Source organism: Mizuhopecten yessoensis, unplaced genomic scaffold (genome assembly GCF_002113885.1).
Source record: "Mizuhopecten yessoensis strain PY_sf001 unplaced genomic scaffold, ASM211388v2 scaffold715867, whole genome shotgun sequence".
NCBI classification, from domain to species: domain Eukaryota; kingdom Metazoa; phylum Mollusca; class Bivalvia; order Pectinida; family Pectinidae; genus Mizuhopecten; species Mizuhopecten yessoensis.
Genome location: NW_018479831.1, coordinates 42,923 through 63,026, shown reverse-complemented (window position 1 = coordinate 63,026; position 20,104 = coordinate 42,923). Strand labels below are relative to the sequence as shown.

At 36.9% G+C, this 20,104-nt stretch overlaps 2 protein-coding genes across 2 annotated transcripts; both read left to right on the top strand.

The window, feature by feature from the left end:
• The first annotated feature begins 2,225 nt into the window (after positions 1-2,225).
• Positions 2,226-6,777, top strand: LOC110441325. Its single transcript, XM_021484439.1, has one exon. The coding sequence runs from the start codon at positions 2,226-2,228 to the stop codon at positions 4,326-4,328; it is 2,103 nt and encodes a 700-aa protein (XP_021340114.1). The 3' UTR covers positions 4,329-6,777.
• Positions 6,778-11,333: 4,556 nt separating this feature from the next.
• Positions 11,334-12,457, top strand: LOC110441324. The gene is made up of 2 exons (XM_021484438.1): positions 11,334-11,469; positions 11,640-12,457. Exons 1-2 carry the CDS (start codon positions 11,334-11,336, stop codon positions 12,455-12,457), a joined length of 954 nt encoding a protein of 317 aa, XP_021340113.1.
• The last annotated feature ends 7,647 nt before the right edge of the window (positions 12,458-20,104 follow it).

The following is a 20,104-nucleotide window of genomic DNA, read 5'->3' as shown; positions in this document are numbered from 1 at the left end:
TACAGGTATATGGATTTGGAACATTTTCTGCGTTTGTTATCTTGTTATGAACTCGGAGTTGGAATTTGAATAACCTGAATAATATGCCCTCGGCTTAGTGACTTGGTGACATGATTCCTACATTTTAAGTTAATATATAATGCTACGTTATCATAAAGGAATGTGTTACACNGATTTGGAACATTTTCTGCGTTTGTTATCTTGTTATGAACTCGGAGTTGGAATTTGAATAACCTGAATAATATGCCCTCGGCTTAGTGACTTGGTGACATGATTCCTACATTTTAAGTTAATATATAATGCTACGTTATCATAAATGAATGTGTTACACCCAAGAATACACCTGATTCCATGTACTGCATTATGAAGTAACCGGGTCCGTCTTCGTGTTTTATTTAAAGAATTCAACAAACACACGTGCTGTTGACGTAAACAGCACATTTCTGAAACAACAATCCAGATAATCTGCTCGTTGTTGCATTGTTTTGGGTGCTTTTCATATAGTTAATATTGATAATTGGTGTTTCGACGATTATCGCAGGCGCTGTCAACATTCTTCTTCAGGTTTTACCTGCCCACACGTAACCGAGGAATTTAGTATGCAATCCCTCCCCCAACAAAATAATTGTATCTGCGTTATTTTAGCATTAAACACCTGCTGATAAAGTACGGAACCGATATGGTATACCCTTATATTATATTTTGTTTTTCAACTGTGTGTGGGAGATATTCAAATGTCGATAGATATACTTTAACCTTTCGTCAGAATGCTTTTCAAAATTACCTGTAGTTTGGGTTTGGGTTGTAGTAAAAGAGGTTTTAAGACAATTTGGTATTCCAACTTTACGTAAGGGCAAAGTAATAATGCGTAATAAAGACGCAGTAAGCAAATATCCCAAGTTAAGGAAAATTAACAAGTTACACGTATTGCAATTAGATAATAACTATAGTCCAATGATAAACAGCGGGTAACATCACGTTAATTTAATTTTCAGCATGAAACAGAATGCTGACTGATGAACATTTTAACACAAGATACACAAAGTAAACCATTACCATAAACTGAACAGGGAACTTAATATAAACCATGGGTAGAACTGTAGCCTTTTATCTCAGAACTGTTGTCCGTAGCTGCATTCGCTTTGTCATTTATGTAATCAAACATTATTAATATAATTCGCTGTATAATTAGGCTACATGTTTTTAAAACAGTAGCCTTGTTCAGTCAGTAATACGGTGTATATCGTTATAGTACACTGCATTTAATCTATAAACTGTCTCTATTTGTAATTGTTATCTTGCTAATTGCTCTATAAACATTTCTTCCTCTACATTTACGTCCGATTATAATGCACTCCGCCACAGAAAACGCTTAAAAATATGATAGATTAATTTGGGCCTGCTTTTGTGAAAGTATATGCCACTTTGAGAGTTAATAACAAAACGTCTTTGTTGTATCAAAAATCATATATATATATATACATGTGTGTGTTTTATTTACACTGCTCTATGACGGGCCTGGGTTTTAATTAAGTCCAGTCCTTATACATAATGCTATGTATGCAAATAGTCTTAAATGACTACGTTGCTCTCTGTGTCATTATCCATGAAAATGATCTGGCTAATGTGTGTGGTTTGTGCTAGCATAATTGGAAGTATATTTCAAAAGTCTATCGAAATTCCTTAGCGGACAAACTGTATGCCAATTGTCTTAGATTTTTTTTATGAAGCTGAGTTTATACAAATATAAAGGACAAGAGATAACGTTATTTTAGATCTTTTGGATTTGTCATTTAAAAACAAGAAACTTGATTATTAATTGAATTATAATTATCCTTCAATCGGTAAAACATAACTCAGTTCCACATTTTGATATTCCCTTTAATATGAAAATAATGGTCACCTGACTGTTAATAACTATGAAAACCATTTCGACCTTAATATTACAATCCGGAAATGTCTTTGCTTTAGTTGTGACATCATAGCCTTCCATACGGATAGAGTGCACTAAGGATCACAGTTGTTTTGCTACTCATGTATCCCAATAAACAAACAGGTCTTTTTATACCAGCGAGGCTGTAATTTACATTGAAGATATCTTACAAGCACAAAGTAAGTACCAGACATTGGACTGTCTACCAAAGTGTAGCCCAGTAAACTATTTATAACTGTCTTTATATATCAAATCATCATAATGTTTTTTGTTTCTATTTTTCAGAATCAAAATGCTCCGAGCGGTAGCGTTCCAAAATTTTATATACTTTCGGGATCATCAATCCCTGGAATTTGAGGATGGACCTAATTTCATCGTCGGACCGAATGCAAGCGGGAAGACTGCCATTTTTGAACTGATCAGGAGATGTCTATCAAATAATGCGAACGCTTCAACTTCGAGAGTAGCAGACATACATTCTCCTGCTTTTGTGATATGCAAGTTTGAAATTACACACAAGTTATCAGACAAAGTTTTCGCGGGATGCCGTGTTTATTCATGTCTCTATATAAAGCCCGGAGGGGATAACCCAAAGAAAATGTACAAACTTGTTTGTATCACTAACACGGACGAACAACAAGAGAAATGCTATCTTGATTACTACCACAATGTTAAAGTCTTTGGTCCACTACCAGCACACGAAGCATTTATCTTACCCACTGATGACACCGAACTGTCACAGGAATTAGACAAGCTTATAAAGAGTAAACGTGCACTTGATAATTTGGATGGCATGATTCAGAAAATGATGGAAAGCAAACAACAACCTGATATGAATACAGAGCCTGGGGTCAGTGGATGTGAAAATATTCTCCAGGCTATACGCGTTGCTGTTGTCGTTACCTTTCCCATACGTTCTCCGGGGCCCATACAATGGAGCCATAGTGGAAACATTGGTAAAGGAAATGAGCATTACGATGCAGCCTCAACCAAGGCGGAGATACTTCAAGAGCTGCTGCAATCACCTGATGTCGATAAGGTAGAATCAAACCAAATATTCGAGACGATTATCCATCCGTTAAAATACCACTTCAAAAAGAATCCAGACTCAACCATTACAGTCAATGATGGTGCACAAGATATACGATTTCTGAAAGTACCGGAAGGAATCATTGAAGCAAAGCAGTTTTCCTTGATGTTTGCACACAGAAAATACCAAACATTAATGTTAGAGGAACCGGACCTAGGCATGCATCCTCCCATGATACAGAGGTTACGGGATCTAGTATTACGAAGGCACAATCAGGACCGGAAGATGGTGCTTGTGTTTACCTCACATCAACCAGCGATGATCAACCGATGGGCAATGGACCGAATGTACGTGTGCAGGAGAAAGAGGACGAACGACGGGAAGATGAAACACTTCGTTTTCAGATTGAAAAGGACAATCGAAAACATCTTTCAAGAACAGGACAAATTGAAGCAAATGCTGTACTCTTCAAGTGTACTTTTTGTTGAAGGTATCACAGACAAAACAGTAGTGGAATTAATATTCGATCGGGTGTTGGAGGCTGAGCATATTGATGAAGAAATGCTGGATTTGCAAAAGGTAGTTTCAGGGATTCAAGTCATTTCTATCGACGGATCAACACCATACAATGTCCTGAAAACGATGGGAGAAAAACTCGAATTACCATGCGCGTTCCTCTTTGACAGTGACAGCGTATTTGAATGTCTGGCGAAAGTTCAGCCGAAAACTGGTGGAAAAAAATGGAAAAATTCAACTTTATTTTGCGTTAGAATTCTCCTCAAAAGAATGAAGGAAAAACATCACGGAGATAGCGTGGAAAAATCAAAGGAGAAAACGAAAGACGGAACATTTAAACAAGTTATGAAAACGCCTACAGCTAAAGATCAGAAAATACAGAATGAACTGGGCTTAGAGGAGAGCGATTTATCCGATGTCAAATGGACCACGGTTGAATCGTTTTTAAGATCTGTTGTACTGCCTGCAACGTTCTCGTTAAACTCAAAAGTAGTGGGACCTTATGCCTTACCAGAAAACATCAAATATAGCAAGGACGAGCAATTAATCAGAAACCACATGAAAGAAAAGAAAAGGGTTTTCCTTTGGGATTCTGGAAATCTCGAGGATATGATTTGTAGAAGCATTTTGGATTCTGGAGATCAGGCAGATGATCTCCTGCGAAAAGTTTTTCTATGTGAAAAATATGACGAGGGAGCAAGTAACCCCAAAGATCCGGTGAAGCAGACCCTCAAGCAGATGGATATCACAACAGCAGAAAAACTTTCTAAATGTCTGCTTTACTGTCCTGAAATAAAGGCATTTTTCAAATTTCTGAAGCAAATCGAGAAAAAAAGACCACAGCTTTGATACAAAAAATAGGGAAAAGGCAACGGATTTCTCCATTACCTGTTACTCTAGGACTGAATGAAGACAAAAGGAACAATCCTATATATGACAGACACAATGACAAAGAGATCCTTCTGGTGGAAGGATACAGGACGATATGAAGATGATAGAAACGAATTTTAAGCCCAACAGGAATTGGCCAGTATCATCTTTCCAGGAAACGAACTTATCAAAACATTGAAATGGTCAAGTCAAAGAAACTTGACAGACAATTAATTGATTTCATATGACAGCCTTAGTGTTAATTGTTTCTCATTTCGTAATAAACATGCTGATGTTTATTGGCATCAGTACGGTCGACACTGTGAACAACGAATATGCGAACCTACGGTCAAAATTGAAGTGTTTGTGGTGTCCGACGTTCTCTACGAAAACGGTTTCCTGAGCAGAGCGCTTAAGTAAATACACGTAAGTGTTGAATACTAAAAGCTCATATCCATCCTGGGGATAATCGATAACATAAGTTTAAAAAACTTAACGAGTCATTACAATTCTAGAGATTAGAGATTTTGACAACAACAAAACCCCAGAAATTAAGGATTTGATTATAGCAAACATTAAGTTAGTCCTGCTTTCAACAACTGATCAGATATCGCTGTAGCTGGAAGGTAAGTGTGTTCACAGACGTATACATAGTATCAACAGGACCCTGGTATTACATCGCTGTAGAAGATAGGGTTAGTGTGTACACAGGCGTATATTACACCGACCATATAACACCGTAGTAGGCAGGTTAGTATGTCCACAAATGTTAACGTAGATGAAAATATTAGCATTAACAAAATATGTGCGTCCTTTGAAAGGACGTTAACTTACAATATATTATTATTAACCAAGAATTTTCGTCCTGTAAATGGACGTTCGTTTGGGAAAACCCCAAATTATTGTAAGAGAAAAGTGGTAAAACATTAAGTCGATTTGGTAATTATTTACGATATCCTACCGTCAAAAGGAAAACCCTGTCGTAGTGATATTGCGGAATTATGTATTCAATGTGGTGTGGTAAATACTGATATGGAATTGCTGTCCGCTATCTTGAACGTTTTGTATTATATAAACATTTCTATGTAACCCATTGGCTGTTTTCCATTCGGAAATAGAAAACTTTAATAGCCATTGATCAACAGACATATCCGATAATCTTTTGAAACGATCTCGTCAATGTCACTGAATTAACAGAGGGAACACCATTGTAAAATGTTGGCAAAATTGTCTTAGTTAATCACTATCAATGATCATGTTGCTGTTAAGTTTTAAACCAGGAAGAAGCTTTGTCTAGCATAAGATTCAAGAGATTCTTTGTAACAAATTGACATTTAGTCATTAATCATTTTCAAACCATTAATAATATTTTAAGAATTATGTTATATAAATAATATTTTGCAGAACCAAAATGCGAACAGTTACCGATATTATGTAGCATTAAGGCGACTATAAATGAAAAATACGTGTATGTATGTCTTAATATTTTTTACCGTTTTAATTCTGCTTTCTTTCATCGAATGTATCAGATTGCTCGAGTATATTGAGCGTAAAGATATATTTCACGTGACGTTAGCATTAACATGGAGTGTGAGATTGCTTATATTAGTTACATACTATTGTTATTTAAATGCGTTTTATATTTTCGGAAAACCATTGTTCATCATAACTCCGTAGTAATGTTTCATTTGGTTCTCGGAAACCTGAACCGAATAGCGATGGTGACGAAACGACGTAGAAGTCGGATTAATTGTATGTTACCATAGCAAAAAGACGGCAACGTTTTTTGGAAACCATTTGTGTTTCCATTCATCAATTTGATTAATGGGTAATAGCCCATGGGTTCCTATTAAAAACGAGTTCTGGCTAATAAGGTTATACAAGTACATTTGTACTTTGTACTATCACAGTGTGAAATACAAAACATTGTGTCTGAAAAATATATATCGTTCACACTTTCATTGGTAGAATAGTGTATATTATTGGACGATAGAATATTCCGTCTAACTTATATTGAAGATCAATTGAGGAAGTGTTTGTAAATTTGTCAAATGCTGATTTGAAGTGTTTGCAAGTGATGCCGATGGACCGGACGATTTGATTGGTTGATATAAGCGATGATATCAAGCAAGACGTCAGTGTTTATCGTCTCTGTAGAGTATAGTTCAAGGGAGGTAATGCATAGTACATGTCGAAAAGTAGACATAAATAAAAACCGTAAGAGCAATTAAGGATTCTTATATGCATTTTTAGAAAAGGGAGTAAATGGCATAGCAGAAAACGCTAGAAGAATTAAATGTCCGTGTGCTTGTTTTTGAGCTATGATCCGTCAAAGATACCAATTTGACATTATATGTGAATTCAAGCGAATTTTGCAATTTTGGCAATTTGCAGGATACATTTATACAATTTCTTTCGGGTGTGTTATCAGATATATATGAATGTTTGCAGAATTTACTAAAATAGAAATTAGTTAAATTTCTTTAACTTATTTATTTAACACAGAAAAAATAATTAAGTGTCCCTTATTTTTTGATAACAAAATACTCCCTTTTTCACATTTCTTTTGCAGATTTTACACTTGATATAAAAAGTCCTGTTCGATTGGCTGCAGACTATTATATATCATAATTGCAATTATCAGGTGTGAAGGCATGCTCGATTATGGAAAAATAAATAAAACAATAAAACTCATACCAGGCCGTATAGAAAATGCACAAGGACACAAACACTATGTATAGGTATCAGGTAAACAAACAATGAGGCGTCGTTCATTTTCCGTTACTTTCACTTAACATGTTATATTTCCTGTCCATTGAAAATGTCATTACAAAGAATAGGCGACTACGTCAGATTACTCTGAAGATTACCAAGTTTTCGAATATGAATATCATGGGTTTGTGGAATAAAAAAACACAAGACTTTAAAAACAAACCTTACGATTAATTAAAAATACTGATAACAATTTATCATTCACAAGTTTAACTATAAATAAAAAAAGTTGTTTAAGAATGAATCAAAAGTTTTCCAACGTAAATTACAAGATTTTGAATATAAATAACTGGTTCTGAATAAAACGAAAATGGTTTCGGTACAAAATCATAAGATTAAGAATACAACATACTAGTTTTACAATATAAATAATATATATATAATACAAGTTTTTCAATCATTGCGACGTTTGTCACGTTATATCAGACAGTGATATTGTACATTTTGTTTTGTTTTAGCGCTTGATAAAAGGGAGTGTACTCTTACATCTTACTTTTTATGTACACCTGCTATATGGGAAACTATTTTAATTGTACCTGTACATAACAAACGAGGATGAGACTGATCCAAATAACTTTAGAGGTATCAGTCTAGTTTGTTGTTTATGTAAACTATTCACCTTTATTTTAAATTTACGTTTGTTTAATCTATGAACAGAGTATTAATTATGAACAGATGCATCATTTGGGTTTCGCCCTGTTGTTAGTAATGTAGATGCTGTTTTGCTTTGAGGTCGATTATTTTCAATCTATTAACTAGTTGATTAAGTCTACGTTGTAGATTTTCGCAAACTTTTTTTTTATATTGTAGACAGAGGTTAGACTCTGTTATAAGTTAACTAGGTTTGGTGTGACAGGGAACATTTTAGAAACTATTCAGTCACTATGTGTAGTAATGAACGATAAATATTCCGACTTGTTTCTAAAAAATCTGGGGGTTTCTCCAAAGGGAAATCCTCTCACCATGGCTACTCTCTATATTTGTAAATGCTTTGGAAACCAGCTTTAACAATAGAGAGGCTACATCTTATGTTTTTGTTGATTTAAGTTTATTCCTCATCATGTATGCTGATGATCTATAATGACCTACGCAGCTAAGAACAGAATACTGATAAATGGAAATTTAGATGAAAAAAACTCTTATTTTTATTTTTAGAAATTTGGGTATGATACATCATGATAAACATTAAATATAACATTCTATTACGTCTTCGATGTAACGACACTTTGCATTGATTAATAACCAAGGATTATTAGACAATAGACCATGCGCATGCATGTGCTATTTTCCAATTCTCCTTTGTCGAATGACGGTACACCCATTTAATTTTGTATATATTTACAGATTTACAAGCAGACAAAAACTGATTCTATTTAGGCTTTAAATCTACGTTTAACCTGTCAAACTCACGGTCAGAATGGTCCGCCGAACGTATCACTCTGGTGAATTAAAATAGGGTTTGTAAATCTGTCAAATGCCGATTTCATGTGTTGACGAGCGATGTCGATACATTGGTGGATTTGATTCATTGTATTAAACAATTGGCATAATGCATGACGTCAGTGTTTACTTTTTTTGGACACTGAGGTAGACACGAACAAGTCTTTCGTTACTTACTCGTTAGATCAGATATAATCTGTGTTTCTATTATAACTCGGATTCGAAAATGTTGGGACAATAATCAACTTATATATATTCCACCATAATACACGCACATATATTGATCATTTGTATGTCAACCATTGAAGTGGTAGAGCATTTTTGTAACCTTAGTAACCTTTTTCAATGATAAATACAATTTTGTAACCTTTGTACTCTTTTTCAATGATAAATACAATTTTGTAACCTCAGTACTCTTTTTCAATAATAAATACAATTTTGTGATTGAATGTAAAGCTAAATAAGGACGGAAGGCACTTTTTGCTTTGCGATAAAAAAAATGAAGGTACATACATATGAACGCCAATATTAGTACTGTGTTCGATTTATTTGGCTCTTATGTTGGAAGTATTTTATTTACTTGTGAAATTTGGGGTACTCACAAATGTGCTGATATCGAAAAATTGTATCTTGATTATTGTAAAAACATTTTAGGTTTTAAAGAATGTGCTTGCAATGCTAAGTTATTGATGTTTATATTGCGGGGTTCGCAGTTGTATTATTCACATTACATTCAAGATGTTTAGTCTTGCACCATGAGATTCATTTCTAATACTAAACGCCTCTAATATATTAACTTAATTAATTTAAATGATTATCGAGGTTGGTAGAAACACTTTAAATATATATAAAATATTGATGTATGTAAAATATACACTTGTACTATTTATTGGGAATTGGCTGACCTTTGTGTAAACAACTGGACTTTTTGGTCAAGCCATTCCCTCTACAATTCAAAATCTTTGACCACGCTCAATGATATAACAATACAGAATTAAATGGATATATAGTAGTTATATATTTTTTCATGTAACCCAATAATAAGTCAAGATTCATTCTGATTCTGATGTGTAGTCGGTTGCTGCCCCCTGTCAGTGCTGGCCATCTGTAGATTCACGGAGGGGGGCAGAGACTGACTAGGGAACAGAATCACTACATTGGGGATATAATGATAATGGCCTCGAGCTCCACGTGGTGACCCAGAATCAACTTGCTAACTATAAATCTCCTCTTATATCTTACAGCCTACGTTCTTCATCATGTAATCCATCTGCACTCTCAAGTAGATTTATTCTCCAGTTGTAACTCCAATTCCATGTGAATGAAATCCTTCTTCATGTTAAATCCTGCTAAGCCTTTTGTCGGCTGCGTGAACCATGTCATTTTTTAATAACAATCAAGGTAACAGAGATGCTTCACTGATCTGTATCACAATCCACTTCTGTGGTGTAGGGGAGCGAACTCCCATAACGCATATATGACTGAAATAACTTAAATTAACGAGTCACTGCGTTGGAGCTCTGGTCGATGACTTCTGTCCTAGATGTAGAAAAAACTTTTAAATTATTTCACAATAAATATATTATAATATACATTGTTCATTCCATAGGATAGGGCTTGTATAGGTATTACGCCTGTTGCCCAATTCCTTTTGAAATTTGTATAAGATGCAATATTCAATAAAACAAACTGTGAAATGAAATGAAATGTTCAGTCTTGTGTTATATGCGAAGCCAACTGAATTATCATCATAAATAAGAAAAAAGGAAAAACCTATTTGAAAATTCAGTTTGTTGATGCAGAAAATCAAACAAATTAAACGCTTAACTGCAAAGGTCAAAGGAATGAAACACGCATGTAAACAGTGTTCCGAAACATATGTAAAATTCAGCAGAAATGTGCCTATACAATCCATAACCATATTTATAACTTACAGCTGTTGGCTACAACAGGTAGTTTCTGCTGAAACTAGTATTTTATGTTAACTCAGCAAGATCACATATCAAGTACAAGGTTACGGCCAGCCTTGGGGGACTAAAAGTCACTAGCAGAGTATAGGCTACGGCCAGCCTTGGAGACTGAAATTCACTAGCAGTGTACAAGATTAAGGCCAGCCTTGGGGACTGAAAGTCAAAAACAGAGTAAAAGGTTACGGCCAATCTCAGGGACTGAAAGTCAGCAGCAGGGTACAAGGTAACAGACAGCCTCGGGGACTAATGGGGACTGAAAGTCAACAGTAGAGTACAAGGTTACGACCAGCCTCGGTGACTGAAAGTCATCAGTAGAGTACAAGGTTACGGTCAACCTCGGGGACTGATAGTCACCAGCAGTGTACAAGGTTACGGCCAGCCTCGTGGATTGATAGTCACCAGCAAAAGACAAGGATACGGCCAGCTTCGGGGGCCGATAGTCACCAGCAGCTTACAAGGTTACGGCCAACTTCGGGGACTGATAGTCCCCAGCAGCGAACAAGGTTACGGCCAGCTCCGGGGACTGATAGTCCCCAGCAGCGTACAAGTTTACGGCCAGCCTCGGAGACTGATAGGTTACGGCAAGCCTGGGGGACTCAAAGTCACCAGCAGTAGACAAGGTTACGGCCACCTCGGGGACTGATAGTCCCCAGCAGCGAACAAGGTTACGGCAAGCCTGGGGGACTCAAAGTCACCAGCAGTATACAAGGTTACGGCCAACTTCGGGGACTGATAGTCCCCAGCAGCGAACAAGGTTACGGCCAGCTTCGGGGACTTATTGACACCAGCAGTGTACAATGTTATGGCCAGCCTTCACGGCCAACCTCGGGGTCTGAAAGTCACCAGCAGTGTGCAAGGTTACGGCCAATCTCTGGTACTGATAGTCACCAGAAGTGAACAAGGTTACGGCAAGCCTGGGGGACTCAAAGTCACCAGCAGTATACAAGGTTACGGCCACCTCGGGGACTGATAGTCCCCAGCAGCGTACAAGGTTACGGCAAACCTTGGAGACTGAAAGTCAGCAGTAGAGTACAAGGTTACGGCCAACCTCGGGGACTGATAGTCACCAGCAAAAGACAAGGTTATGTCCAACCTCGGGGACTGATAGTCACCAGCAGCGTACAAGGTTACGGCCAACCTCGGGGACTGATAGTCACCAGCAGTGTACAAGGTTACGGCCAGCCTCGAAGACTGATAGTCACCAGCAGTGTACAAGGTTACGGCAAGCCTCAGAGACTGAAAGTCACCAGCAGTGTACAAGGTTACGGCCAACCTCGGGGACTGATAGTCACCAGCAAAGGACAAGGTTACGTCCAACCTCGGGGACTGATAGTCACCAGCAGTGTACAAGGTTACGGCCAACCTCGGGGACTGATAGTCACCAGCAGTGTACAAGGTTACGGCCAACCTCGGGGACTGATAGTCACCAGCAGTGTACAAGGTTACGGCCAACCTCGGGGACTGATAGTCACCAGCAGTGTACAAGGTTACGGCCAACCTCGGGGACTGATAGTCACCAGCAGTGTACAAGGTTACGGCCAACCTCGGGGACTGATAGTCACCAGCAGTGTACAAGGTTACGGCCAACCTCGGGGACTGATAGTCACCAGCAGTGTACAAGGTTACGGCCAACCTCGGGGACTGATAGTCACCAGCAGTGTACAAGGTTACGGCCAACCTCGGGGACTGATAGTCACCAGCAGTGTACAAGGTTACGGCCAACCTCGGGGACTGATAGTCACCAGCAGTGTACAAGGTTACGGCCAACCTCGGGGACTGATAGTCACCAGCAGTGTACAAGGTTACGGCCAACCTCGGGGACTGATAGTCACCAGCAGAGTACAAGGTTACGGCCAGCCTCGGGGACTGAAATTCGCTAACAAAGTACAAGATTACGGTCAGCCTAAGGTGACTGAAAGTCACTAGCAGAGTACATTGCTACGGCCAACCTTTGGGACTTAAATTCACCAGCAGTGAACAAGGTTAAGGCCAGTCTTGGGGACTGATAGTCACCAGCAGTGTACAAGGTTACGGCCAACCTCGGGGACTGATAGTCACCAGCAGTCACAATGTTACGGCCAGCCTCAGAGACTGAAAGTCACCAGCAGTGTTCAATGTTATGGCCAGCCTCGGGGACTGATAGTCACCAGCAGTGTACAAGGTTACGGCCAGCCTCGGAGACTGATAGTCACCAGCAGAGTACAAGGTTACGGCAAGCCTCAGAGACTGAAAGTCACCAGGAGTGTACAATGTTATGGCCAGCCTCGGGGACTGATAGTCACCAGCAGAGTACAAGGTTACGGCCAGCCACGGGGACTGAAATTCACTAACAAAGTACAAGATTACGGCCAGCCTAAGGTGACTGAAAGTCACTAGCAGAGTACATGGCTACGGCCAACCTTTGGGACTGAAATTCACCAGCAGTGTACAAGGTTAAGGTCAGCCTTGGGGACTGAAAGTCAAAAACAGAGTACGAGGTAACAGACAGCCTCGGGGACTGATAGTCACCAGCAGTGTACAAGGTAACGTCCAACCTCGGGGACTGATAGTCACCAGCAGTGTACAAGGTTACGTCCAACCTCGGGGATTGATAGTCACCAGTAGTGTACAAGGTTACGGCCAGCCTAGAGATCTAATAGTCACCAGCAGTGTACAAGGTTACGGCAACCCTCGGAGACTGATAGTCACCAGGAGTTTACAAGGTTACGTCCATCCTCGGGGACTGATAGTCACCAGGAGTTTACAAGGTTACGGCCAGCCTAGAGATCTGAAAGTCACCATTACAGAACAAGGTTACGGCAAGCCTTGGGCCTGAAAGTCATAAAGAGAGTACAAGGTTACGGTTAATCTTAGGGACTGAAAATCAGCAAAAAACAGACAGCCTCGAGGACTAATAGTCACCAGCAGAATACAAGGTTACGGCCAGCCGAGTCAACCACTTTTTTCTTTTTTCTTTTCAGATAACCACGTTTTTGTGATGAAATGCTAAGTACAGTCGCTATGGTCATTATGAAACTTAAATCCGTTTATATGTCGTTCGACTGGGAAGTATTGACAGTATTTATAGAGTAGATAGATTGGAGATCGAAGGACATGTTTTTTTTATTCTTTATCGCAAGCTCGATAGATAAGCGACAGAAAATTCTTTTAATCAAAAGAACTACATTGTATATAAGATATTGTACAGAAATTACAACATAATCTATATTTGAGCTTCTCAAAAAGGACTCCATCTTTAAATAGGAGCAATTTATCTACAGGCGAATAAAAACTAGGAAGCTTTAAACGACTGATAACAAAAGATTATCATTACATATAGCATAAGCTAGTACAGGTCAGTTGGTGAGTATATAAAACAAGATATAGATATAAAGACAAGATATCTTATTCTAATACAAACACTTCAGGATTTCCTAACCTCCAACTCACTGGACAAGCCTTCTAGGAACTGTGAAATACCCTGACATGGTTTATTTGGTCACACTGGGCTATCAATCTTTTTTCGTTTTCATCAAAACCTCAGGACGAATACATAAAACAAAATGCTTTTTACATGTTACCCAGGTATTTATGCAAACATATTCGCAAAACAAAACTTGCTCTAAACTTTTTTCTAACCATCATCAAGTAAACAATCTTGTTACTGTGCTGTCATGACATCATTTATATTGTTGTCAATGAACGTCAAAATAACATGACATAGGTTTGTTGTTTTCATTCTGACGTCATAAAGAATGATATTCTGCCACGGTGTTACACGCATATAATCCTATCTCAAAGTTATATCCAAGGGAGGTAAGTGTGTCAGGCGTAGCCCGTTTGGTAGAACACAACATTCCAGTGCCTTGGCAAGGGTTACCGGGACAGTTAACGAGGGCTTGGTTACGTCACACAGTGTGTATAGTATATACTCACTACCTTTGTAGCATACACACATCGTAAACTAAGGTTTGACCAGGGACATTCAGGAAACTCTCACGGGTTGTTTGGTATCAGGTGCATAACGATATTTTAACAAGATTGAAGCAGCATGTTTGCAAACAGAGTTTGCGCAGAAAAAAATAATCTCATCTTTATAACGTGTACGGTAAATATATCGTAAAGGGTTTTAATTTCATCACGTTGCCTGTGCGTATGATTTTGCAAAGGGAGATAACTATTGACATGTGTAATGTTCAAACAACCAAAAGCGATCCATCAGCATAATAATATCAGCTCACGGTTGCTAGCGGTAGTGAAAAGTCATGCCCTATGAATTATCCCTCCAGCTACCCATTCTGCCTTGTGTAAGTCTACGTAGATCCACAGGGGTTCGTAACAACTGTCTGAAATACACTATCATGCTATAACTGATATGGGTCACAGCACACATAAACATACATGTATATGAATGTGTATGTGTGCTATGACCCAAACCAGTATATCATATGTGTATTAATGTATGTTTATGTTACTGTGACCAATATCAGTATAGCATATGTGTATTTCAGACATGTTTAACGAACCCCTGTGGTAGATCCATGTGGTCCCGTTTTATGTGAAATACAGTCTAACAGCCAAATGTCATATTCAATGTTTCGTCCTTTCCAGCCACGTCTGGTGTCCTGTCTATTTCGACATTCAATTACTGCAGCTTCATATTCCAGAAGATGTAGAACCTCGAAATTTAGCCGCTCTCCACTTCGACCTAGTAAAAAGATGGCTGCCGTAGACTCGCAGCTGAGCTTGTACACCGCGTCCAGACATTATTCTTCCGCGATGACGCATCAAAAAAATTGATATCTTATGAATTCATCATATATATGACATAATATGACATTTGAAATATGGTTTGTAATTTGTTCGCCATAATTTGGCTGTATTGAACTATCAACGTATACCATCATTTTGTATGATGTTCTTCAATGACGGACTATTTTTGTTTTATATTACGTCAATACGTAAACTTGCACAAGCTCCAGAACCAGAGACAAGCGGTCAGAATGGACTTAACAAGGTACAGTTATTGAAAAAACACGTTTGTGTGAAATATAAGTATTGAATCCTGCTTTGATCGATTTCAAGGGTGATGAATTGAGTTTTTCTTGAAACAAATTTAATGAACGTTGAAGCAGTTCATGTTGAATTTGTTTTAAGACTAACTCAATTCATCATCCCATGAAATCGACCAAAGCAAGATTCAATCCTTAAATGAAATGCATTTCTGCTGGTAATGTTCATATATAATGCAATATCAGGTGACATTGATGTTTTAAGTGTTATTTGACGTGACAGTTTTATAAAAACTGTGAATTGAATGTGTAATAGAAAGTGTTTTGTCAAGTAATAATTTAATAAATAGGGTTTTGTGAAGCAACAATGTAAAAGATAGTGTTATGTCTAGTACATGTTGCAATGTAATAGATACAATTATGTCAAGTAATAATATCATAAATAGTGTAATGTCAACTAACAATGTAATTAAGAGGGTAATGTCAAGTAACACTGTAATAGATAGAATTATGTCAAGTAACAATGTAATAGATAGAATTATGTCAATAGGGTTATGTCAATTAACAAAGTAATAAATAGAGTTATGTTAAGTTACATTGTAATAGATAGTGTTATGTTAAGTTACATTGTAAAAGATAGAATTATGACAAGTAACACTGTAATAGATAGAATTATGCCAAGTAACAATGTAATAGATAGGATTATGTTAAGTTACCTTGTAATAAATAGGGATATTTAAGGTAACAATGTAATAGATAGTGTTATGTTAAGTTACAATGTAATAGAAAGTGTTATGTTAAGTTACATTGTAATAAATAGGGATATTTCAGGTAACAATGTAATAGATAGGGTTATGTCAATAGGGTTATGTCAAGTAACAATGTAATAAATAGAGTTATGTTAAGTAATAATGTAATAGATAGTGTTATGTTAAGTTGCATTGTAATAAATAGGGATATTTCAGGTAACAATGTAATAGATAGGGTTATGTTAAGTAACAATGTAATAGAAAGTGCTATGTCAAGTAAAAATGTACAGTAAAGGGTTATGTCAAGTAAAATTGTAATGAAAAGGGTCATGTCAAGTTACATTGTAAAAGATAGTGTAATGACAAGTAACAATGTAATAAATAGTGTTATGTCAAGTAGCAATGTAAAGTATAGTGTTATGTCAATTAACATTGTAATGAAAAGGGTCATGTCAAGTTACATTGTAAAAGATAGTGTAATGTCAAGTAACAATGTAACAAATAGTGTTATTTCAATTAACAATGTAATAAATAGAGTTATGTAAAGTAACAATGTAATAGATATAAGTATGTCAAGTAACAATGTAAAATATGTTGTTAGTCCGAGCGCTGCGATTTGACAGATGTTTTTCAGTTTCGATTCCCGACAACTTGATCATTCTTTGCATCATGGTGCATATTTTATTGACTCCTACTGGCAGTTTCATGAACCAAATTGGATTATTAATTGATGATATTTATTTGGTTGCTATGTAAAAAGGATCAGATGGGGCACCGTAGCAAGTCGGGCGTTTCTCACGGTAAAGTTTATAAATTGTCACAGGGCACCTGTCAGGGACTTTCAAATTTGCCCAAAGTTTCGGTTTAATAGCTGTAATATCACGAGGATTTTCTCCCGTTCTTGTTTTTGTTTGGCGTTCAGTAAATTCAAGATATTCGTGCCCATCCCCATCCTTTCCAAGAGTCACGTCACCCCAATACATGATCCTATGTTCTGCCGAGTCCCGGAGACCAAAATGAACGGTATTATAAAACCACAAAGTTTGTGGAAGGCTATCAGGTGTGTTTGAACATATATAGTTGACCAGCATTCCAAAACATGTCGATTTCAGTGTCATTTATTGGATCACTTCTGTGTGCTTAATTACCTTTTCCGTCGCGTTTTAACTGATGCTGTTTACTTTTCATAACCTCGCGCACTTGGGAAAACGTAGGGGTGCTAACAAATGTGTGACCGTAGTTGTTGCGACGTAATTGCCGATCAAACTTGACATCATCCCCGTTAACTGGTTGGCTCATATTCAGAACCATACTTTTTCCTGATGCCAATAAAAAAACTACACAGCAAAGGTCACAGTTCAATTACTGGAATATTGTGGATTTGTCTACTTTCATTGACTTCAGGCAACTTGAAAAATGTATACAAAAGTTTCAGATTGTAGATTTGCTCAGAGTGTTTTTGTTAAATTGTTTGAGGTTAAAATTCCCCACTTCATCTTCATTTACAATAACAAATTTGTTGATTTTGGGTTTGTCAGCCCAAGGCCCAGCATCCAAGTTTGTCGTCTGCTCCGGTTGCTGTTCTGACCGGGCCTGTGTAACAGTGACCTTCTCAATACGATCTCGTTCAAGTTCAACTTTAAAAATCAATTCCAGAAAGTTCTACGTTATGAAATGTTGCAACACCTCTTGAAACAATATCCTTTGCAGTACCTGTTCCTTTGTTGTCAATTGTAACCGTGTCGCCAATGTGTATCTGGTCAGCCATTTTTTACTACGGTGAAGTTAATAAAAGTAGTGCCTGAAATGGCGTAGGATTATGTTCCCACGGTTTTGACCAATCACAGCACCTTTAGGTTTTATTACACGTGTGTAATACCATATTTATGACATGGCCGTAGGACATAGTAAAATGGGTCAGTTATGTGATAAATATTGTTATGTCAAGTTGTAATGTAATGAAAAGGGTTATGTCAAGGAACAATGTCATGTCGCTGCACATGATACTCGAAAGAGGGTGATGCAGAATATATAGATAGATAGAAAAGGGGTATGTCAAGGAACAATGTAATAAATAGTGTTCTGTCAAGTAACAATGTAATAGATAGTGTTCTGTCAAGTAACAATGTAATAAATAGTGTTATGTCAAGTAACAATTTAATATATAGGGTTATGTCAGGTAACAATGTAATATATATGGTTATGTCAAATAAAATGTAAGAGATAGTGTTATGGTAAGTTACATTGTAATTAATAGGGCTATGTCAGGTTATAATGTAATAAATATAGTTACGTCAAATAACAATGTAAGAGATAGTGTTTTGTAAAGTAACCATTTAATAGATAGTGTTACTTCAAGTAACAATGTAATAAATAGTGTTTTGTCTAGAACCAATGTAAAATATAGTGTTATTTCAAGTAACACTGTTATATATAGAGTTATGTCAAGTAACAATGTAATAGATATAGTTCTGTCAATTAACAATGTTATAAATATAATTATGTCAAGTAATAATGTAATATATAGGGTTATGTCAAGTGTTGATAAATCTGGATATATTTTTGTCGTTACATATGTTTTATATATACATGTAACAGCTGATAAGTAAATGTGGATCTATTATTGTCGTAACATATGTTTTATATATAACAGCCGATTAGTAAATTTGGATCTAGTTACATTGTATATGTGACAGCTGATAAGTAAATGTGGACCTATTATTATCGTCACTTATGTTTTATATATAACAGCCGATTCGAAAATATGAATCTAGTTACATATACCAGCTGATAAGTAAATGTGGATCTATTATTTTCGTAACATATGTTTTATATATAACAGCCGATTAGTAAAAGTGGATCTAGTTACATTGTATATGTGACAGCTGTCAAGTAAATGTGGATCTATTATTATCGTCACTTATGTTTTATACATAACAGTCGATTAGTAAATGTGGATCTAGTTACATGTAACAGCTGATAAGTAAATGTGGATATATTTTTGTCGTAACATATGTTTTATATATAACAGCCGATTAGTAAAAGTGGATCTAGTTACATTGTATATGTGACAGCTGTCAAGTAAATGTGGATCTATTATTATCGTCACTTATGTTTTATACATAACAGCCGATTAGTAAATGTGGATCTAGTTACATGTAACAGCTGATAAGTAAATGTGGATATATTTTTGTCGTAACATATGTTTTACATATAACAGCCGATTAGTAAATGTGGATCTTTTATTCCGTCTTAGCGTATTGCAGAGTTATCTTCTCATATTTACATTTGGTGTGGCAAAGCCCTTCTATATTACTACTAAAGTACTGCCAATAGCAGCTTCATCTTATGAGACTATAACTGAAGTTGGTCTTTGCACCTCCGAGCGACTTAACAGTGTCACTACCGAACTTAACGGTATCTTCTGCTTTGATCCCTAACACCAGCTGCCCGTCTCAAGTGTCTGTGAGATCAACAAACAATTTTACGCCTGGATTTTTCACCAATTCAACCTTCTCCGGTTGCACGATCAACATCAACAACATGCCGGACCGCAAATATAACTCTGACCTGATTACTGCGGGCTTCCGTTGAGTGTGTGCGCCGGATATAGGTTGCAATAAAATCGGAAAATGTTTAACGACACTTGATTAGTTACTTAGGGAATGTCATTTGTTACTATTCATGAATCGAGAATATGATATATATATAAATCAAAATCAAATGAATTATTAACGAAAGTTGCGGAGTCTTTTCAATTTTGTATGGGAAATAGCACATGACGTCAGCTGTTATCTTTGTGCCGTTCTAGATACTGACCTGACCTGACGGTA

Bases quoted from the DNA above. Each gene is read 5' to 3' on its own strand.
- LOC110441324 (XM_021484438.1), top strand. From the start codon at position 11,334: ATGGCCAGCCTTCACGGCCAACCTCGGGGTCTGAAAGTCACCAGCAGT. The intron at 11,470-11,639 runs GTATACAAGGTT...GGGGACTGATAG, and splicing joins GGGACTCAAAGTCACCAGCA to TCACCAGCAGCGTACAAGGT.
- LOC110441325 (XM_021484439.1), top strand. From the start codon at position 2,226: ATGCTCCGAGCGGTAGCGTTCCAAAATTTTATATACTTTCGGGATCAT.